The sequence below is a fragment of the Scatophagus argus genome, chromosome 3 (assembly GCF_020382885.2).
Source record: "Scatophagus argus isolate fScaArg1 chromosome 3, fScaArg1.pri, whole genome shotgun sequence".
Taxonomy (NCBI): Eukaryota; Metazoa; Chordata; class Actinopteri; family Scatophagidae; genus Scatophagus; species Scatophagus argus.
The window spans coordinates 14,798,353-14,819,948 of record NC_058495.1 but is presented as its reverse complement, the minus strand read 5'-3'; the positions used below and the strand labels follow the sequence as shown (position 1 = coordinate 14,819,948).

The window sequence follows — 21,596 nt, the reverse complement described above, 5'->3', positions numbered from 1 at the left end:
ATTCTGTCATTGGGAGGTTAAAAATTCTGCAGTATAATAAATATTTTTTGGGGGGTAGAATAGAAGCTTCAAACTTGCAATGACTGAAGTTTTGGCCACTTGGGGGCAGCAGGAAAGAGCTCCAAAACATCACTGACATTTTAGCAACATCTTAAGGTTTAAAGGAGATTTTGAACATTAATATAGCAGAAAGTATTTGCTTTGTAAAGACGTTGTTGACAAATGGTGTGTCCTGACCTTTATTTTGGTAGCCCAGCTGGCCGCATGTACGATATTAGATTGTTGGTGAGAAAGACAGTTAACATTCACAGCACTGGTATTTAATGACCAATAATCAACTATAGGTATATATTATCTATGTAATATTTGTACTGTCTTTAGCCCCATTTTAACTCTTCATCAACAAACATCTGGCTCTTTAGTTGCTATTGACTAACTTTGTCAGTTTGTTGTTGGTGTTGGACAGGTAGTGTATGATGGATTTTTTGAGCCTTTTTTGGTTTTTTCTTTTTTCAGAAAAAAGGGATAGTTTGCTCTGTGACTTGATTGCAGGCCTAATGGTAATACATAAGAGGCACAATGTGGGGACAGGTAAAAGCATGTCAATGACCTTTTCTTTTTCATTAATTTTATTATTTGCCCGAGACAGCTTGTTCATTAGTTGAGACTATACACAAGTAATTTTTCCCATCTTGAGGCCTGAGTATTTGACAAATCAATACAGAAATATTTCAGACATTTTTTCTTTCATGTGGGAACCTCTGTTAAACACAAAAGATATCTAACATCTTAAATAAAATGAAGGGACATAAAATCCCAATTCCAATTAAGCTGGCACACCGTGTAAAATATAGACCTATAGCAACCTATAGTTTGCCAACCTTTTCAACATATATTCATTTGAAAACAGTACAAAGTTTTTCAACGTTTTATCTCATCTACTTCAATAATCTCTGCAAATCTCTGCGCCTGAGGGGCAATGCCGAAAACCACCTGAGACCTTTAACCCCTCAGGCAATACTGAAATAAAAGCTGACATGACTGCAAAAGATCTTACTAAATGGGCTTGGGAACACTTTGGAAAACAACTGCATCTACAAACGTAAATTAAGACTCAAACATACAAAGTGAAAGCCAAGCATGAACAACATCCATACACACTGCGGCCAAGGAAATGGCGGACGTTGTGTCCTCTGGGCTAAAGTGGAAAAAAGAGCATCTGGATCGTTGCCAGTGTAATGGTCAAAAACCAGCATCTGTGATGGTATGGGGCCGTGCTAGTATCCATGGCACGGCTAACTTACACATCTCTGAAGGCATCGCTAAAGTACTGCCTTTGTGTGCAATTAACTGTTAAGCAACTGAAGTCATACATGAAGCAAGAACAGTCAAGAATTTTACTTTAAAAACCTCAACAATTACGTCCTGTGGTGTAACACAGTGGCACTCACATGATCATCAAATTCACAATGAGTGCATGTTTACAAAAGAACCAAATTAATCAGTCTGAACATCAAATATCTTGTTGTACTGTATTCAACTGAATATAGGTCAAAAGGATTTGCAAGTATCTGAATTCCATTTTTATTTACAATTTACACTGTGTCTCAACTTTTTTTTGTTTTTTTTTTTTAAAAAGAATTAGGGTTGTACTATAACATGAAGGAAAAAAAGCCTAACATGCCCACAGAGAAAAATAAACATCTTAAAACAAAGACATATTACAAAAAACACAAAAAACAAAAACAGAGTGACAAGGGAAAAAAAAACAATATGATAGTCCTGGAAGAACAATGCGGTATAAAATAATCTGAAATATGAAACTTAAATTTCAAAAGAAGCACCTTGCACAAGTATTATGTCTACTTCATGATACAAGACAGTTTTTCAAATGTTGGAAAGCATCCAAGACGTCCGTAACTCTCTACAGATGAACACTAATCACCAATCTCATTCATTCAGGAACACTCATCTTCACATTTTCTCTGGTCACCTCATAACTTTAGCTTTCTAATGAAATAGACCAAACCCCTCTCAGTGGCTGGGCTAAACACATCAGCTAAATGCAAGAACATTGATATTCAATAGAAAAATATATTGCACTACTCTTTCCTCAACTCAAATGCCAGGGTAAATGATTTAAAATCCATTATGTTTGATTATCATTTAAAGGCCTTCTAAAGCTAACCATTTCAAGTGTGTTACATCAGGACCACGGATGGAATCCTTACATAACAAGGAAAATTTTTGCATCGATAATTTCACGTTATAAGACAGAAAAAAAAGTAGATCAATAAACAGTGATAATTTGATGAAGCACAAAGAAACAGTGGTATTTTTCAGCCTTGAGTAATCCATGCAGTCAATAGGGTTTGATACATACACGACTAATATAATGACATCCATTCCAAATGGCTTAAAAATGGTGGTTTAAAAAAAAAAAAAAGTCAGACACACACACTCACCGGGTAAACTGTGTACACATCTACAATTTGGTTTGTTACACACTTGGCAGACTAAACCATCAGGTATATTTAAGGAGAATTAACTCAAAAGGGAAACGCAAACAGAAAACTAAAGGACAGGTTGAAACGTAAACAACAAAAGAACATCAGAGATGTTTTCCAGGCTGCCTTTTACTGCAATCTGCCAGACAATCTCTCGCTGTACTTCCACTGCATCATCAAAACACATCAACGACCAGTATCAGGCATAAAAATCTTTTCTTATTCTTCTTACTCTTCTTCTCTTCTTGAAAAATACAAGTAAAATTGTCAGCCTGGAAAGCAACCAACCTCATCACAGCCAGTGTGTGGGACAAAGTTGGGCTGAAGCTGCACTTTTAAATGAAATGAAATGATACACGATTTTAATATTTTCATTCATACATTTTCATTCATTTCATTTCATTTCATCCCAATCTAAAACCTCTTACAACTGTCATAACTGAGCAAGAAATGACCCCAAACCCTGCAGAGAGTATCCGATGTGTTCATATTTACATATAGAGAGTGACTTCTCTGAACAGGGAGCCTGCGAGGACTGGAGGGCTGACGGAGGCACTGTGCCGTGTCTTTGTGTGATGTTCATTGGCTGTGAGGGGAAGAAAGTATCATAAGCCGCGTTTCCACCAAGGAGTCCGGATCAGTTCAGTTCACATTTGCACGGTTGTTTTCGAGTTTACATCGGGAAAAGTCATGGATGGCAAACATGTTCGGTCCAGTTTTTTTTTTTTTGTTGCCCCCTCTGTTGAGTTTCCAAGCGAGCTAAGCTGACACTAAAAGGTGGAGCTAAAACACTGCAGACCACTGATTTGTCAGAGAGAAACGGAACAAAGTCATCTTGTGGTCAGGATTCCCCACACTCCCCTTTACCTTTTCTTCTTCTTCCTTTTTTGTTATCAATAACAAACAGACAAAAAAGAAGACGAAACATTCGATGTCCTCCATTGTGTTCCTGTTGTTATAAGAGTAGTGTAGCCCAGTGTGTGTAATGTGTGTCCATAGGGAGTGTGTGGTTCAGCATGAGAGAAAGCGAGTGGTAGAAAAGTGACAACGAAGCGAAGCAGATGAAAAGGTTAGCACTAAGCTGTCAACCTGGCAGTAAGTGTACACAACAGGTTACGCTGTGTCAGTTACTAAATGCTGCAGCTTCTCAAGACCAATAAAGATCTCATCTGTTGTTTCCCCAGCTCATGGAGAAGTGAAATTAGCCCTGAAAGCCAGTTAAAATTCCCACCCACATTTGAGAACCGTCTGTGATGGAAACACAAAACAGATGTAGGGCTTAGGTACATGTACGTACAAGTTAGGTGTGGGTTTCAAGAGTACTACGCTCTAAGTGTTTGATGGAAACGCGGCTTTTGGGATGGGGGTTGAGGGCGGGTCCCTCATTTCCAACATTTTGCACCAGTCCGGCCTCTAAATGCCACTTGAGTTCGTACTGACTACCCGCGTCAGCACATCATCTCGGGGCTGGTTGTGAATGCGACGACATGTCGAGCCCTCCCGGCTGGCCCGATCCCATGCCAGCCAAGACTGACATAGCCACCGCCTCTGCAGCGCGGACACTCAGCCCGTTGATGGTGGCCCCCGGACTGGAAGCCAAGGCAGGGGGTGACGGCCCATGCTGGATAACTGCTGCTGGGGAGGCGATGGGCTCGGTGGAAGTATCCCTGGAGGTTTCCTCTCCTCCTGCAGCTGCTAGAGACAGAGACAGATACATTCACCCTTAGAGAGGTGAGCGAGTAAAAAGAATACATTAGATGGATGAAATGACAGATGGATCCTGACAAAAACAAACAAAAAATAGCGATTCAATGCAGGAGGCTCCTCATTCAGCTCACAACCTCAAACAGTTACCTAAGAAAGCTGCTTTCTTCTGCATTACAGTGACAGGGCAGTCTTTGTGGGCCAAGAGGAGCTGCTTCAGCTGTGCCACCTCATTCCTCAGTAGAGTTACTTCATTCTGATGGCATCACAAAACATGCACAAATTATTCCCAGCATGCCCTGTCTTGTCATATTATCAAGGAGACCAATCTGTAAGCATGTTTCAGATACTGACACAGCCCTGGATTAACAGGGCAAAGGAAGACTCACAGTCAGGGAGACATTGATGTTAGCAAGATCATCTGCCTTCTTCTCCAGAGAGTTAACCCACAGCTTTCGCTTTTGTCTGCAGCGGGAGGCAGCTGCCCTGTTTCTCTCCAGAAAACGCTGCCTCCTTTCATCAGGGTCCATCTCTGTAGCTCGCCGCCGACGGCCTCCTGTCGGCTGAGCAGGAGACACCTAGGGAAGGAGGAGGTAAGAGGCAGCAAACAGGCCCTCAGTTTTGCACAAAAAAAAGCAACTAAGTGCAAGAGTGTTATATGTACTTTCAACGATAAAATTGGTGCGATAGGTTTATAGCGGACATAGCAATCACTGTGTAGGGCTGAAAGGTTGAGCTTTTTTATTTACTCAACTTTGACACTGAAATAGGAACTTATTAACATTCGTTAAGGGCACACCATAATTAGTAGTGTTTCTCCAAGGTATTATCTATTTAATTTAAAGTTTCAGTGTATACTTGAGTTGGCTCAGATTCAGTGTTGTGCAGAAGGACAAATGTACAAATCCTGACCATTAAACCGTAGCTTCCTTTTTACACCTTTGCTGCTTGATATTAAATTTCTGGATTTATATTTTGTGTACATACAGTATGTTTTTTACCTGAGGTTGGGCAGGTGAAGGTGCATCAGAGTTTTGAGAGGGCTGCTGGCTCTGTTCCTGCCGCTGGGGAACAGCTGGGATGGATGATCCTGCCCCCCCACCAGCCCCATCTTGTGCCCCTGTGCCCTGATGAATTAAAGCTGCTTTCAGCCGCTGCAAAGACACAAAGAGAACCCTCCATGTAAGCCATTTTATGTTGAGATCACAAAAAGAGCTGTTAAAATTTCATCAGACAGAATACAACACATTCAAAGTGTACGTGCTACTTTGCTAAGTTGTTTATCCAGAGTCAGCTTTCTACAAATTTATCATCTCACCATCTTGGTCTCAGAATGCAGACTAAACCCAGACGGAGAGGATGATCCACTGCTGGCCCCGCCAACTGGAGGTCCTGGAATCCCAGGGATGTTAGGCACTGAGTTCACTGGTCTTGCGAGCTACACATTATAACAAATAGCCAGGACAAAAAACAGAGAGAGACAAACAGATATGACATGGTAAGCAAAACGTTTTAAACCCAATTTAAAAAGAATTTAGTTTTTAAAATGACTTACAGATATAACCGAGGTCATCTGCACAGGACTGGGCAGGAGAGGGACTGTCTGCCCATTGGGGAGGTGCCTCATCAGTGGATAAGAGCTTGTTGGGGAGCTGCTGACACACAGACACACACACAAAAATCAGCGACTTGCAAATAGCTGCTCCTGCATTCTGCACCCATTGATAAAATACGGATTGAGAAACACAGTAGGTGTGTGTCTGAAAAGAATTCTATTTCTCCAGTCCATCTATAAGTGCTAACTGTATCTTGCCTCCCGAGAACCAATGAAATGGCAGTTAGAACAAAATATGTGGGTGAAGTATCATTTCAAGAGCATTTTTCATTAAGGAAGCAGAGGATGATGGAGGAACAAATAAATTCTCAAACACGCTCTTTTCAGGATATTGCTGACCTGACATCTAAACACGCACTTCTCAAAAATGCCTTTTTTCAACAACGTATTTTCCACATGCTGTCACACACAGCCCTCATGAAGTAAGAATGACCCACAAACGATGAAATTGATCCACATAATCACAGCTAAATTCCCTCACCCAGTTTATCAAACAGCTACTCCAACCTTAACAGCTGAAGTTACTGGGTTACTTGCTGAGGTGAATTCATCTCCAACACTGATATTTTTTGCACATTTCTCCATGCGCTACTTCAGTTTCACGATTTTTATAGCAGCAAATAGCAGAAAATAGCTAACAAACATCAAGAGATGCAAACAATAGGAACACACTGCAGTTTACCCAAGCTGCCTGTTGGAGGGCGGAGCCTGTGTGATGACAGATGTTGGAGATGGCAGAGTTGGGTGAAGTGGGTCATTACTCAGGTGGAGGGGAAGGGAACCTGGACGTACAATGGTTGGAGTGGGAGCAGAACTTGCCACAGGCTTTGGGAGAATGTCCTGTTGACAAATCAAACAATGACCTTTATTTTCCATTCAGAAATGTATTTTGCCTGCATGAACAGATCACCATTTGCTGATGTTCAAGCAATATAGGTCTTAATTGAGAGTAAATCCTGTAAATCAGCAACAAAACCACAATCTGTGGCAATGTGTCGTACCTTGCCTATCACCCTTGAGTCTCTGCTGTCATCGGACATGCTGGACGAGGAATCTGGACTTCCAGGAGGGGAAGAATCAACTTGTAAAGGACCCTCGTTTTCAATTTTAACTTCAGATGGTGTTTGTAAAGGTGCAACCTTAAAACAGAGAAGACAAGATGAATAAATCCTTCCAGATCATCTAAAAGTATGAAATGGCGATATAATTTTTATCTGATAACCCTGGGAAGAAAACCATTATTCACAGTGTATATTCATCCATTTTCTCACCGGGTGTTTTGTCTTTTGCTCATCTTCCTGTGCTTTGCAAAACTCCTGTTCAAAGGAGCTGGCCAGCTCATTGAATAGCCCAACCTCCTCACAGTTCTTCAGGAAACGTGTTGGTGTGGGAGTTTGGTCTACAAAAATAAATACATTTTTCTTTACTCCTTTATTATTCCTGAAATCAGCTTTACTTAACAGATACTAACGTCAACAGTAATGGGATTACCCGCAATGATGACGGAGTCTGTTCTGGCAGGACCAAATTTTAATGTCATTTCATGCTTGTGTTTGTGAACCGAAAGGTGATCTTCATTCGTGAATCTCTGAAAAGCACAACACAGCAGATAAAGAAAATTTAGCAGTTAAGTAATGCTGTTAGCAATTTGAAGTGTAATCAGTGATCAGTGTGTCAACTATGCTGCCGACAAAAAAAAAAAAATATATCAAAGTAACTTAACTGCAGATGACGTGAAATGAATAATAACAATAATAATAATAATAATAATAAAAACTGTGTGCAGATGGTCCACAGTAAGGTAGGGCACAATAAAATACTTTTTTTTAAATGCCATTTTGGCATTTTTACACTATCTTAACAATAAAGTTAGCTGAAAGCTGAATTGTAGTTAGCCTATGTAATAATAAGAAGAAAGGAAGCGAGGATTTGTAACAGATTCCTGATCTGGGTGATCAAAAGTGACACAAGAAAAAGTGAGAGAGTGTTATGTAGATATGCATATGAATTATTGTGTGTCAAAGTCCTACCTGCCCACATCCAGGGGCAGTGCATACAAAAGGTCGATCATCCCCCATCTCATACAAATGTTCTGCAAAAGACATCAAAAAACAAAGCAACTTGATATCGACTTTATTCGTGTATGTTTGAGTAGTTTAACTTTATTAACTGATCTAGGCTTGCTTTAGATCAGTCACAATGATGACCCAGAAGCCCAGAAGGTTGACCAGAAAATACTCAAATCTCACTGCATATGACAAGAAAGCCATGAACCTGTTACGAGGAACAATCTGTTTACCGCCATCAACTGCATGTGATCAACTATAACCATGACCGTGGGTAACATCGTGATACAAATTCCAGTGAAAACTGGTGACATGGTAAACAGGCCGAAGACCGTCGGCCTGTTTGGAGCACCTGCCTCAGGATCGGTCTAGCATAATCGGGGAGTAGCGTTAAAGATGAGGCAGCAGAGTCTAAGCAAGCTTCCATGCAACCCACCCTACCATGTCATCAAGTCAGTGGCACTAGCTGGCTATGACTGTCGATGTCGTTCGGCTAAAGTGCTAGCTAGGTGGCTTAGGTTACGGACTGTGGATAGATTAATTTTAAAAGCCAACCCTATGGCTAGCTCTGAATTCATGTGAGATAGGCCGTAAACTTGCACCATCTTATCGCTAACCACACCAAAACATTTGGTTTCTGAAGTGTGACAGCCGTGTCATTATAACAAACGTGGAAGCAAACATCATGGAAACTAATTACAGATAGCAGGCGTTCAGGTACGCCTTGAAAAATCGAAAATTTTAGTGTAGACACCAATCACAACACAACTAGCTAAGCTAATGCTAACTGCTAATCGAATGCTTCGTTTAGCTTACCTGGTAAGTTCACACCAGTAGGTCCGCCAAGTTAGTAGCTAACATAAACGTTAGCACGCTAATGCTAAAGAAAAACTGTACTCATAAAAGAAGCTACGATCGCGTGAAAACATCAAGTTTCATGAACACTGGCTGACTGTAATTCGTCAAAATATCACTTTGGACATTAGATGATCCAAAATTTTACTGAGGATAACTCACCCGTAGCTTAAACAGCCTCTTCACTCCTCCCTCCCTGTTCCGGACAGTGCTGCTGCTCTGCTGCTTGGCCGTTGTTGACACTCTGACACTTCCATTAGCAAAACACCGCGAGAGTTCGAACATGGCACCGTATTACGTAACAGGGATGACGTCCGGGAAAATCTGAAACGTGATGTCAAATCCAGTGATATTTGTCATAATCTTTATGTATCTGCCGACTGTCAATATTATTCTTTCCGTCACATCACTACAAATGCTATTCCTTCGTGTGAGCATCATGCACCAATAAAATACACCGGGAAGTTTCTAAGCCAAATATGCCATAAACAACTGCAGGATGTTTAATCCCCTCCAGTCAATTTTTTTTTGTTTCTACAGTTGAATGATTGAAATTCACTAGGCAGAATTATATATGAGCCAAGTTTGATACTATAAAACTGTTTTCACATTCAGATGTAAGCGAACATCCAGCCAATCCGGGTGCAGTATTCAGTATACACAAGTGTGACAGTAATTGTCTCGTTCAGCGATTTAATGGGTGAAATGAAAAAAAAAAAAAATTGCATATTCATTCATTTTGGACTTTTTAATGCTGGAGAAGAACAGGTGCCATTTTAAGGATTTTAATGTTGTAACCATACTTCTTATTTTGGGAAAAAAAGTTCAGGATATAATCTTGGCAGAGGACATGTAAAATCTGATAACAAATTATTTCTAGTCCTGTGTGGCAGATACTGACGTTACCCATGTCTGTTACGTCCCCACTGTCCTGCAGATATTGCTTAACTAAACAAATTACAGGTCACATATTGGAGGTACCTGATCATAACATCATCACGCTGACTGTACGTACTGCAGCAGAATCTGTTGCATTAACACAATCTTGTGCAAACATACACAAAGTATAAAACGTGACTGTTTAAAAATAAATCTTTATTCATATACACCAGGCTCAGCAATAAAATATTCACTTAACAAACCAGTGTGTACTTGGCTGAAAATTGCAATCTCGTGTTTGATTGTGAAAGTTAAAAGCAGGATTCTGATATAAGACTTTGATTGCATCATACATACATAACGGACAAATGAGCGCATACACAGCAAGCTCCACACCAACCAGTCTCAGCCCTGCAGCTGCACCTACAGTAAACAAAGATTTAAACTGAACAGGAGCTAATGTCTCAGATGTTGGATTTTGACAACCAGTTAACCAGCCTTGTGTTACCAATTGATGTGCACCAAGTCTTGCACTCTTGCTGAAATTTAACACTTAAGGCACTGCAGGTTTGGTTTGAAATATTAGTTTCATGTAGTCCTAAGCAACCTGTTTCTCTCTTTCACACAGCAACACAGACATAGATATATACACAGGAGAACTACTGATTACAAGACACAAAATACTGTACAACGCAGTGAATTCCCTACAAGAGGACTCAAAACACTTATCTAAGGTTAAACGCTTTATCCCGAAATCCAGAAAATCTGTTCATTTTAATTTGCAACACCAGAATATTCAGACGAAATAACAAAGCAAACAACACCTTTAAGCACAGGTTGAGCATTTCTGTGCAACACATTTCCATTTCTTCCGTAATGATTCAAAACCTTGAGAACAAAGGATAGTGCATTTCAATTCATACCACTACAGATGTTCAGCTTGTAGTGGCTGTACATACCAGTATCCAATTCATTTGACTATAACTAACTCTCTTGTTCTCTGATCACATTACACACTAATTTACAAATACTACAGAAACACATCAAAAGAAAAGCATTATTAATGAACAGAAAATAAAAGTTGCCTACAGCAGGAACATAAGGATGTTAAAATAAAACTGTGTACACGAGGAACGCTACCACACAGACATTTTCAAAAATCAAGCTCAAAAGTGGTCTTTTGCCAAAAGGACTACTACACATTACGTATCCAATCAACACAGATAACGCACTTCATCAATGTCACCAAATCAAGCTGAGAAACTGGCCATGGCATCAACCATCAAATGGATACTTTCATCAAGAAGAGACAATAAATTTCTATTACAGTAGAAAAATCCCATTTCTGCTCCTGAGGTCCTTAACATCATCCAAAATGTTCTGGCAATTTAGATTCTAGTTTCTGACAAAGTACAGTGGATTGCTCAAAGATCTATAATCCTAGTCTAAAAACATTCCTGAAATTGAAAATACAGAACTACCCACATCCTATGTCACCATGATTCTTGGGTGATCCTCTGAATTTGAGCTACTACTACTTTTTACAAGTAATTATTCAGTTTTACAACCCCCCCACCCCCCCAAAAAAAAACCAACCAAACAAACAAACAAACATAAAAACAACAGATCCAGTACAGAGTTCATTTCAAATGACGCAAAGACAACCACTGCCAAACACTGAATGATCATAGTCATTACATAATGCAACATTCAGCATCATTTGTAGAACAACAATCCACTTTCATGAAAGTGTATTCAAAAATTACTCAAAACCTAAACCGTCTGTAGTTAATCACACATTATGCTGTTTTGTTATTCTTCCACTTTATAAATAATCACACATCCTTGATTTAAGTGTAACACAAATTTGACTGAAATGCCCCAGATGAATCACATGTCAACCATAACCAGTCGGAAAGAAATGAAGTGTGCCTTCTTGTTATTTCGGATGTTGACAATGCTTGCTAAATGTTAGAATACCGTATTACCTAAAATTAATAAGATCCCTCTTTCTCCCTCTCACACTCTCAGACACGTACGCTCACACATGCTACAGATTTAGTCTGCTTACAAAGGCACCTTTTGATAACATCATGGTGATATTAATTAAAATGTGTTTTATCACCCTAAATGTCAGCAGACTATATGCATTTTCCTAAAAGGGATATTTTCTTAGAGTCTTTCCAAATAATTTCATGTCTGCAACAATGTTAAAGGATTAAGTGACAAAGTCCGTCAAATTAAATATATTCATCTGTCTATTTACATATTTTATATATTTACATATATATATTGCTTTATAGGTTCCTTTTCCTTGAGTTATTCTGGTGACCTCGGGGGAATGTTCTGTTCTTTGCCACTGCGTCTGGCTCCCCGCTGTGGGGAAAACGGTTTGCCAGTATTCAGGCCTCTCTGTTGCTCTCGAATCTTCAGCCCTGCACCTCCAAATTTAACTTGGGCATTCGTCCCTCTGAAGGAGCGTAATGGTTGGCGAGGGGGGCGGTTGTCACCGGATTTCTCTGGTTTGTTTGTTGTGGCCTTGGAGTTTGGCCGAGGATCCTCAACCCTGTTGACCTTGAGCTCTTGCAGGGGTTGGCTGGGTGACGAGGCAGGAGGGGAGGGAGAGGGCGACTGTGCTGGTGGTGGGTCCTTGGCTAGTCTCTGGCACACCTCTGCATAGCTGAGCTTTCTTGACCCCTGGTTAGAGAATAATGAGTGAAAATCAGTGGATAAACCTCCTTATCAGTTTTCCCCCAGGGATCAATAAAGTATGTATGAGCTTAAATTGGTTGGAACCAATAGGAACAATATTTGTCAGTTGTAGGTGGAAAGAGCTAACATGTGCCTAACAGTTAGCAGGAGCCCTGGGATAGCTGGTTAGCTCATGTTGTGAAAAACTCAATGAAATAGTTTTTAGAAATATGTGAAATGTAGCTTCTGCCATCTTTTCTCAAGTTGCTCCAGACTGGAGTTTTATTTAATTTATTCTTTTGATGATAAATTCTACAAGATGGGAAGTTGGGTTAAAAGTCTGCTGTGAGAAAGACAAACACCATGTGCCACAGTTGTCCTGGCAAATTCTGTAACCACCATGCATTTGGGATATGGATCAGAGACTTGGAAGACAGGCCTTACCTGGTCTGATGTTGGAGTAGGGGGAGATGAGGAATGTTCTTCTGCAGAAACGGACTGGCTGCACGTGGAGGGGACAGCAGCATCAGCTGATGGGGAGGCAGTCGGCGTGCACGAGGAGATCGTTCCCTTTGGAGTAGCAGGTTCAGCTTCATCTTCTCCCTTTTCTGGAGGGCAAACACTAAATCGACAAACAATAAAAAATAAGTCTAGTCATTTCTTGTGTATATGCCCTTTATGTTCATGACATTTTTATAAGCTTAAAGTAACATTTACCTTGAGACTGGTGAAGCCACTGTCTCCTGTGTCAAAGGAGCCGGTTTAGCAACCAGGGTCACAGAATCAGGTTTGCTTACAGAATCTTCTGAGGTGCTTGTGTGTCGGATTTTGTTAACCTCTTGGCTCAAAGACTAAAATAATCAAAGATTTAAAAGAAGAAGAGGCATTGATATAAGTGTACCTTAATGACAGCTTAAGAGTCTCCAAAGTAGGAGGTACCAAGGACGATTAGATATCTACCTTGCTGGTCACTTTTAGGCCACGTACAACATCAGAAAGGCGCATCTCTGGCGTAGTTTCTCCCTGTATAGTGACCACAGATCCCGGCAAAGGAGGAAAATTGGTAGCTGCCAGGTCAAAATTTGGTGCAGGTGATACCTTCGCCTCCATGACAGGAACAGGCCTCTGTAATTTTCACAGTTAAAAGTAAGATGAGCACTTTCTGAAGCTAAAAATATCACACTAACAAACAACTTTTTAAGAAGAGACACAATCAGGAACTCCTTGGTCTATGCAAGAGTGTAGAAACAATTGTTTTGTGGAAAATCAATATGGCGAAAAGAGTAAATATACTGACTGTGGTTTGTTCCTCTTCTCGTTTCCTCCTCATGCCTCTGTGGTTACCTCTCCTACAAATCCAGAAAGATAATTTATATTGAAACATCAACATAACATTACTCAGTGTGCATAAGCTTGTCACACTTGGTGGTATTTTGTTAATAAGCAGGATAATATTCACTCACCTGCCCCGTCCAGCCCAACTTAGATATGCACTGGGGGAAGTGTATTTAAGGCTTAAGGAAGGCAGAGAGACTATCGCTGAAGTGGTGCCAGTTGGTGTTCCTGATGTCTGGAGGGGCTGTGCACTAAAGGGACTGGACAGACCATCCATCAGGGTCCCAGGAGCCAAAGGAGGAGGAGGCACAGCTCCTGACCTAGGCTGACCTTTAACATGGTTTCTGGGCACGCACAAAGGACACACATTTCTTATTACTGAATGTCAGCTCTACTAGGAAAAAGCACATTTTGATACTTTAGGGTTACACAAGTATAATTTAAACTCGAAGAGTGCACTTGTGTAGAGTGTAGATCTCAGGCTAATAATTGGCAGTTTTCATGTTGAATTGTAGGGATTATAAATAATCCAGTAATGTATGAATATAAGAAAAAAAGAGCCTTTAAAAAATTTGCATTTTTCAAGGAAAAGTTCATCATAAAGACATATTGTTCTTGAACATTACATGGGAAGGAACTGCATGCAAGAGTCTGTCCATTAAAAGCTCAGTCTACTTTTCTCTTTTTTAGAATATGCCACGTGAAATTATCTTCCACTGACTCACTTATTTCTCCAGTTGCCGTCTCTTGGCTTGTCTCCTCCCTGTGTGTGTGTGTGTATTGTGTATCTATCTCACTAACTGACTTAAGTCGCAGTGGAGTGTACAGATTTGATTAGCTGAGTAGTATCACATTAAGTGATTTACAACACAATTTACTGGTCATAGGTCTAGACAGGACAGTATCTGGATAAAGACACTGATTGTGGTCCGCCTATACGCATATATACCTTGGGCGGAAACTGATCTTCAAACTGAAGCAGTTGCCAAGAAATGGGTTCAGTAGTCAGAGATTAGCTGGTGTCCACAGCTAATCTCACAGACAAACATAGCTAAACACAAGAGCTTCTCGAGGCTTATGCATAGTGGAACAGAGGGTGAACATAGCACAGTCTCTTTCCATAGCACAATCGCTAAAGAGGAAAAGCCGATCAGATTAGCAGTTTGTGTTTGCTTTTTTTAAATCACTATAAGGTTAAATGACTGGCACAAGTCAGAAGTAACTGAGGCTGTATTTTTTAGATTATCGTGTTACATTAGTATAATATATTTATATTATGTTACTGTTATCTGTATTTGCAGTTGTCAAAGTTTGGAATTTTCTTTTCTTTTAATGGAAAACCTGTGGCAAATAAACTTCTTCCAAACATGTGGACCAAAGTCTGTACAACTCTGACATTTTAAAACCTATTAATGAGTTCAATTTTCACTGACTTTTAAAGATATAATATTTGGCATGTATGCATTAAAATCTCCAAAAATAACTTGACGCGTTACATATTTTGCTGAGCTGTGTACTTACATTATACCAAATATTTCTAACAATGCCCAAACCCAGCAAAATCTATAATTCAAATTGTGGTGACGCCATGTTTCATTTAGTCACCTGTTGTTACAAATTCTGGGAAAGAGTCCAAGAGAGAGGAAGGAAATCCATGGACGTGACTAAATGTAACATTTTTGCCTGAGCATTTGTGACTTGTCAAAAGTGATATAAATCACATCTTGTTGCACATGTTGTGAGTCTTTCTGTACTTTCACTAGAGACACAGAGAAAAAGGCAAATAATAATATTCAACACTATAAGACGTTACAGAGACTGGACAGAGTTACTAGGAGAGAGCTGTCATGTCATCATGACTTGTACCTACCGGTTCCTGCCAATATGCTGGAACATGTGCTCAGGTTCATGTTCTGTGTTCGTGTTGGAGTTTCCTTTGAAGTTACCAGGACTACCGTAACCATTCATGAATCCACAGTTTGGGAAAGGTGCCTGGTTTTCACAACAGAAGTAGGAAATCAAATTAAGACAGCTCCAGAAAAATATGAATAATACACGTGTATGGACTGAAGCTGAGAACACCGCAATAAACACTGCTAAGATCACTTTGACACAGTTTGATTTTGACAGTTCTCACCAGTGGTGTTTCAAAGTAAGGCACAACAGAGGGGTTCCAGGAGGGAGACACCACAGGATATACAGGGTACTGCTGCTGAGGGCTGTACACTTGCTGCATGTAGACAGGTGAGCCATATTGAGCTTGTGGTCGGACATGCTGACTGTACACACTTGAGTCCACACTGCGGAAGCCATTCTTTCCAAAGAATGTATTAATGGCCTTAATGCGGGCCTGGGGGGGAGGGGACAATCAGGTAAGTTTGGTAGGAGTGAAGATATGACATGTAAACTATATCGATAATGAGTAGCATTTCAACTCTGTCTATTGTCCTTTAGTCCCCTCAGATCTCATAATTCCAGGTCATTAGGCCATAAAACACTGAACTGACTAGGGGAGAGAAGGGTGGGGGAGGTGGGGTAAGAGAGAAGGATGAGGGAGAGTAGAGGGAGAGCGTAGAAGCAGATACACAACAGATTGACAGAGAGCTACAGATGGAAAATTCCACCCAGCCAGCCACAGTGCCTATGAGTCCTTCCAAGCGCGATACTGATCATCACTGGGGTTGAGACAAAACAGTTAACATCAAAGCCCTTGTTGTTTTAATTGTGGAGAAAATGGACACACAAGGTCAAATCAAAGTCCAGCGGAAGAGCAATGTATTAGATAACTGAAATGAAAAAAGGTAAATGTCACAGAGTGATAAGAAGGGCAGTCAAACTGTCTGGAGATATGAGCATGCAACAGTTCTGACAAGCACCTCACTGCTTATCGAGTCTGTGTACACACAAATCCCAAGGTCACTCCAGAGGTCATGGCTTATCCAAACAGCCTAGCCTAGGGAGTAGTGACGTGACAGCTGACACGACAACTAGTCTTGTGTAACACGAGGCTTGCTTGGTTCCACACTTCCACTCTCTAAAGAACTAATAAGAAGTGATGCAGCCTGAGATAAAAACTTCACAAAGTAGCATACTAAACAATCATAAACTAATAAAGTGTATTACTGGTTATGTATTTCAATGACAGAACTCACCATGATTGGTTTTCCCTGGAACATTTTCACTTCTTCTCTAAGGTATTTGAAAGCCTGAGGACAAAAAGAGGAACCAAATATTGAAAGTGCTGTAAAATGTGTGCTATTTCATTTCAAATCTAAATAATTAAAGCTTTCCTTCTCCCTCATTCCCAGAGCATTAACGTCATGATCAGTGCTTATAACTGTATAACTGGCATATACTAAAATAAACTGCTGTAATAAGGCACACAATTTCTTTGTAGCATTTACCCCTTAAAATACTGTGTTTAATGAAGTGAACAAGCTACTGTAATAAATGTGCCACAGTCACTGTAGTCAAATCTGATTTCTGAGAATAATGAAAACAGAAGAAAAATAGCAGCCACATATAACTTGTCACAAATTTCTGATAAGAAACTGTCCATGCAAAACCAAGTTAAAATAAGTATTCAACTAAAATTCTAACCGTACTCTAACTTTAGGACTATACAGCAAGTTGGTCAAAAATAATTATTGTGGAGACATACCTGCTGTGCATCCATATCTGACTGAAATGTTATGTACCAGTTGCTGTTGTGTGCAAACTCAGCACTTAACACTTTTGGACAATTTTCATTCTTAAAAAGAGCCTCCACTTCCTGTGAAAGACATGCAAGGCACACATTAAATATTTCTGCATCCAACAACATTAACAACACCTCCCCACCCTGCGCAGTAAGCTGTCAATGAGCCGTGAGATATCAGTTAAGATGGGGGTTGTGCATGGATCAACTATGTTCCACTATGTGGAGGATTGTGTTAAGCGCACAAAATGGAACTTGTTTTACCTCAACCGGTGTAGTCTCTGGCACCTCTCTCAGAATAATGATGCAGCGACTGTGGTTTGGCCGAACCTTCTCTCCAGTTTCATCAACTTGCACCATGGGAGAGGCTGTAACAAAAGACACAACCTAAATACATGTGTTTTCACCATCTGGGAGTATGGCCCCTATCACACCTGCATAGCATGCTGTTGGAGAATATCCCTCTTTCTCTCTGGTATACATCTGCAGCATTTTATTCTTAATTTTAGTTTCAACAAGATTTTTTAATAACAAAAAACAATTAGTGACACAAATTCTGGCAAGCTTACTTCAGTGTACTTATCAACACATGCATGTTCAAAAGAGCGAATAAAAAAACATGCAGGGCTAATAGTTACTAACTGGAAAGCTAGACAGATTCTTCACAGTTTTCACAAATGGATGGTCATCGGGACAGGGAACCTGCACAATTAACAGCTACCCCATTCCCTTCTTAAGTTTAAGTGAACATGTGAGCATCTCACAAACACTGGAAGAAAAGCAGTATTGGTACCTCGCAGTACATCCCGAATAAGGTCCATGTCAGTGGTAAGGGCTTTGATGTCCTCCATGGAAGCAATGGTCCAGATGGGAACAAAGTGATCACTGTCCATTTGGGATATCAGGTACAGGTCCTTAGAAAGGTTCTCTCTGCAAACACCCAAAAAAAAAACACATTGGAAAAAAATGGAAACAGTTGCGATTTGTAACAAAAAATTGCTACATTACTCACCTAGAAAAGCAGAATTCAAGCTGTTTCTTCAAAGACTCTCTTAGGTTCTCTTTAGACATTGGTTGCTCCTTAGAAACACTGCCATCCGCAGCTGAGTCAAACTGTGGGTCAAAGACTAAATAGTCGTGGTGGTCAAAGCCCTCTGTGGGCACAGGGGCATAGTCAGCTTCACTGTCATGATACTCAACGGTGTATCCTTTTCCCTCTGAAGAGGGAACATCTAAGTTACCTAAAATAGAGGAGGCAAGCAGAAATGAGAAATAAATGAAAAACTTGCCATGTTTAGACAACTTTGTGCAATGTTCTAAACCAGCTTGTCAGCTCTGCCCCACGGGAAAAAAATAATCTGAAAAAATACAATATGTTTATATTCTATCCCATACTTCAGTGCTGTACCAGTTCAGGAGAAAGAGGGGTTTGGTTTACGTAAATGATAAATTAATTTGGAGAGAAAGAAAAACAGAGATGAAATGGAGTTTAAAAACATTCTCTGCACACAGGATTGAATAGGTGCATACCATTAGTCATCTCAACTGGAGGAGGGGAAGTCAGCAGCCAAGATGAATCCTCCGTCCACTCTGTAATGTCATTCTGCTGGGCAGGCATCTCCTGCCACACTTTAGCATTGGGGTTCAGACCTGCTCCCTTTGTGGTAACCTGCACAATTACAATAATGTACTGTGAGTTACAGAAAATAGTTGAGGGTACACACCTTATATACAGTTAGAGCAGGAAAGCTGTGTTGATCATCTTCTTGTTTTGAGCAATTAGGTTTTATAAAATGAGATCTAACATGTGAAGTCCTGCAACTGATTAATGGCAAGAATTAGAAGAAATGAAATTGGTATCAAGTCATTTTTAGTTTACAAAGGTGGAGGTGGAATTTGGAGGCTTAAGTGGTGGAATTGTGAAGGGAGAAAAAATGTATGTTGGACCTTTTCAAATATTACGTGCATAGAAGTTGCTTAATGTCAAATTGCCGGTGGAACATGTATGAATTATTAGGTAAACAGAGCACTGAAAAAGCATGTTCCTACTACACACAACTGATCAAAAAACACAGGCCTCTTGTGAATCTTTGCTTATGCTCCAGCCTTCAACAAGATAAAACGTTTTACATCAGTCACTCAAAAAAAAAGAAAAAAAAAGAAACTATCAAAGGCAAATTCAGCACAACAGCAAATAACGTTAGAAGTAGTAAGACAGGAAGTCAGGAAAAGATCAACATGCGGTAACAATATAAGGTATGAATGTTTCTTTAAAAACATAGACGACATTCAGGCTTGTCTTTAAGTTAATACTACAGCATCATACCTAAAAATAACTGCACTCAGTGCCGCACAACAATCAAAACAAACTCCGTAACTCCAACGTATGAGAGCCAATCCAATGAATGAAGCGAGTTCATTCGAGATACTGTAAATCCGGCTTTCCGTCTTTGCGAGGCCTCAGCTCTTTACTCACAAACAAACCATCTGAGTTTGAGTTTTCATTGGCTGCCTTACCACTCTTAGCCCGCCTCTCAAACGGTCACATGTAACCATACATGGCGCAAATCGGCCCTCTGTTCAGCGTGACTTCAACAAGGCAGACATTCTGACCTGTCATCCATTGCAAAACCCCAAGTGTACTTCAGTCACTGATACAAAACCAGTTTTTGAGCGTAAATCTTACAACATTTCAATCCAACATAATCTGCCGAGTAAAATGTGGTTACAATTCGGCGATTTGATTTTGTGGTACACAAAAGAAGCGTCACTTTGGGGGCCGGGAAGAGAAGAGCACATGGTGCAGACCTGCCCATGCAACTTAAAACAGACGGCGATGTTCGTTCCTCAACGTCCGATGAAATAGCGCTGATAACCAAACGTGGCGTTTGTGATTAATTGATTACAAAGTCATTTCCATATTCAGCTTTCAAAATTTAAGTCTCCGCGTCGGATAGCCATGACCTTTATCACGGAACCCCTGATCGCTATTAAGCTAGAGTTGTGTAACAGCTAACATTTAACACAAATCACGTGTTGAAACGTAATTTGCCGCACGCCGGAGATTAAATTATGCAATTAAATTAGTACGGCGCAGTTTATTATGGAGCGAAATGTCACAGTGTTAGTTAACATGTTCTTAAACACGTGTTTGACGGCTAAATTTGTGTTGATCTACACTGTTTTGGCTAGTGATACCATAAGTACCTGTCTTTAGCTAACTAGCTTAAGTTTACATGGGTTAGCAGACCAGTCAGAACCGGCCGTTCTTTACACTCCTGAGCTAATTTGTCTTACAGGTTATCGGTGAAACACCGTTAACTGTCTATGTTGATGTAAATAATAAGTCATGGTTCAAAACGCGAATACTGATCAAAAAGTAAAGTCAAAAGTTACTATAAGAGAGTTGAGCTAAAGCGGTTTAGTCGAGTTTCACACAGCACGAGACAAACGGGAGGAAAGACGCAAACAGGTTGTCGCATGTTAGCTAGCGTGTCCCCTTTCCAGGCCCAAAACTCACCATGCTGCTTCGATCCTCGCCTTATTATGATGACCTCCCAAGGTCCTGAAGATTTATTCGCCCTTTTAATTTTAATTCCGTGCGAAGGTTTTAACTCTTCACGGTTACTGACCGCACTTATTTAGAGTGGAGCGTCGTCGCTTTCTCTGCTTAGGTTACCGTCTCCCCGGTAACGTTGTCCTAACGGCTCAAAGTGCTCCCGTCCAAACGTTGCGTCCGCGCGGACTACAATTTTAGTAGCTTATAATTTATAATACTAATGACTGTTTCACCGTTTTTCCCAATTACCCCCCAAAAATTCTAATGGTCAATTCCTCATCCCGCAGTTCAGCTTCGAGGCACCGCTCATTCAGCATGTGTCAGCTGCGTCTCCTGTCTGCCACCGTCCGTCCCAACGGGCTGCACTCCGCCTCCACATCCAGCGACCTCCCCGGCAACACCACTGCTAACCTATGGAAGCCCATTTGTGCCGGCGTGATTAAAAAATAAAAAAAAAAAGATCCCGTATGTCATCATAATAATACATTTTCTCGAAATGAGGACTTAGAATCTCAGTATAATGTGTCGTTATCTCATAATAACGCGAAACCTTTTCAATAATTTACTAATTTGTCTCAAATTGATTTAAAGTCTGAAAATTAGAAACCTTAAAATAATGGGTCTCACAATTATCAGATACTTTCTAAAATAAATTATGTACTTATCTCAAAATTGACTTTTTCTCTCT

General features: G+C 40.3%; 2 protein-coding genes across 6 annotated transcripts; both read right to left on the bottom strand.

Moving 5' to 3' along the window:
- Nucleotides 1-611: 611 nt before the first annotated feature.
- Nucleotides 612-9,002, bottom strand: atf7b (activating transcription factor 7b). Of its 5 annotated transcripts, none has more exons than XM_046383950.1 (12): nucleotides 8,910-9,002; nucleotides 7,857-7,918; nucleotides 7,318-7,414; nucleotides 7,098-7,225; nucleotides 6,828-6,965; nucleotides 6,509-6,666; nucleotides 5,767-5,866; nucleotides 5,530-5,649; nucleotides 5,213-5,365; nucleotides 4,601-4,789; nucleotides 4,362-4,467; nucleotides 612-4,202 (listed from the first exon to the last, which is right to left on the bottom strand). In XM_046383950.1, the coding sequence occupies exons 2-12, from the start codon at nucleotides 7,902-7,904 to the stop codon at nucleotides 3,964-3,966; spliced, it is 1,476 nt and encodes a 491-aa protein (XP_046239906.1). In that variant the 5' UTR covers nucleotides 7,905-7,918; nucleotides 8,910-9,002; the 3' UTR covers nucleotides 612-3,963. The 5 variants fall into 5 exon arrangements, with proteins under 5 accessions (XP_046239906.1, XP_046239908.1, XP_046239907.1 ...); XM_046383952.1 differs by having other exon boundaries at nucleotides 612-4,199; XM_046383951.1 differs by having other exon boundaries at nucleotides 5,767-5,863.
- An 823-nt stretch (nucleotides 9,003-9,825) lies between these two features.
- On the bottom strand, nucleotides 9,826-21,318 carry larp4ab (La ribonucleoprotein 4Ab). The gene is made up of 15 exons (XM_046383949.1): nucleotides 20,870-21,318; nucleotides 18,880-19,018; nucleotides 18,362-18,590; nucleotides 18,143-18,279; nucleotides 17,614-17,717; nucleotides 17,314-17,424; nucleotides 16,805-16,858; nucleotides 15,790-16,002; nucleotides 15,523-15,644; nucleotides 13,781-13,996; nucleotides 13,615-13,666; nucleotides 13,278-13,442; nucleotides 13,035-13,168; nucleotides 12,762-12,939; nucleotides 9,826-12,323 (listed from the first exon to the last, which is right to left on the bottom strand). The coding sequence occupies exons 1-15, from the start codon at nucleotides 20,870-20,872 to the stop codon at nucleotides 11,946-11,948; spliced, it is 2,235 nt and encodes a 744-aa protein (XP_046239905.1). The 5' UTR covers nucleotides 20,873-21,318; the 3' UTR covers nucleotides 9,826-11,945.
- Nucleotides 21,319-21,596: the final 278 nt, after the last annotated feature.

Bases quoted from the DNA above. Each gene is read 5' to 3' on its own strand.
- atf7b (XM_046383950.1), bottom strand. From the start codon at position 7,904: ATGGGGGATGATCGACCTTTTGTATGCACTGCCCCTGGATGTGGGCAG. The intron at 7,415-7,856 runs GTAGGACTTTGA...TGTGCTTTTCAG, and splicing joins CTGCCCCTGGATGTGGGCAG to AGATTCACGAATGAAGATCA. The intron at 5,867-6,508 runs GTAAACTGCAGT...TCTGTGTGTCAG, and splicing joins CCCTCCAACAGGCAGCTTGG to CAGCTCCCCAACAAGCTCTT.
- larp4ab (XM_046383949.1), bottom strand. The intron at 17,425-17,613 runs GTAAAACAAGTT...TGTCTTTCACAG, and splicing joins CAGAGACTACACCGGTTGAG to GAAGTGGAGGCTCTTTTTAA. The intron at 12,324-12,761 runs GTAAGGCCTGTC...TTCTCTAACCAG, and splicing joins CTACTCCAACATCAGACCAG to GGGTCAAGAAAGCTCAGCTA.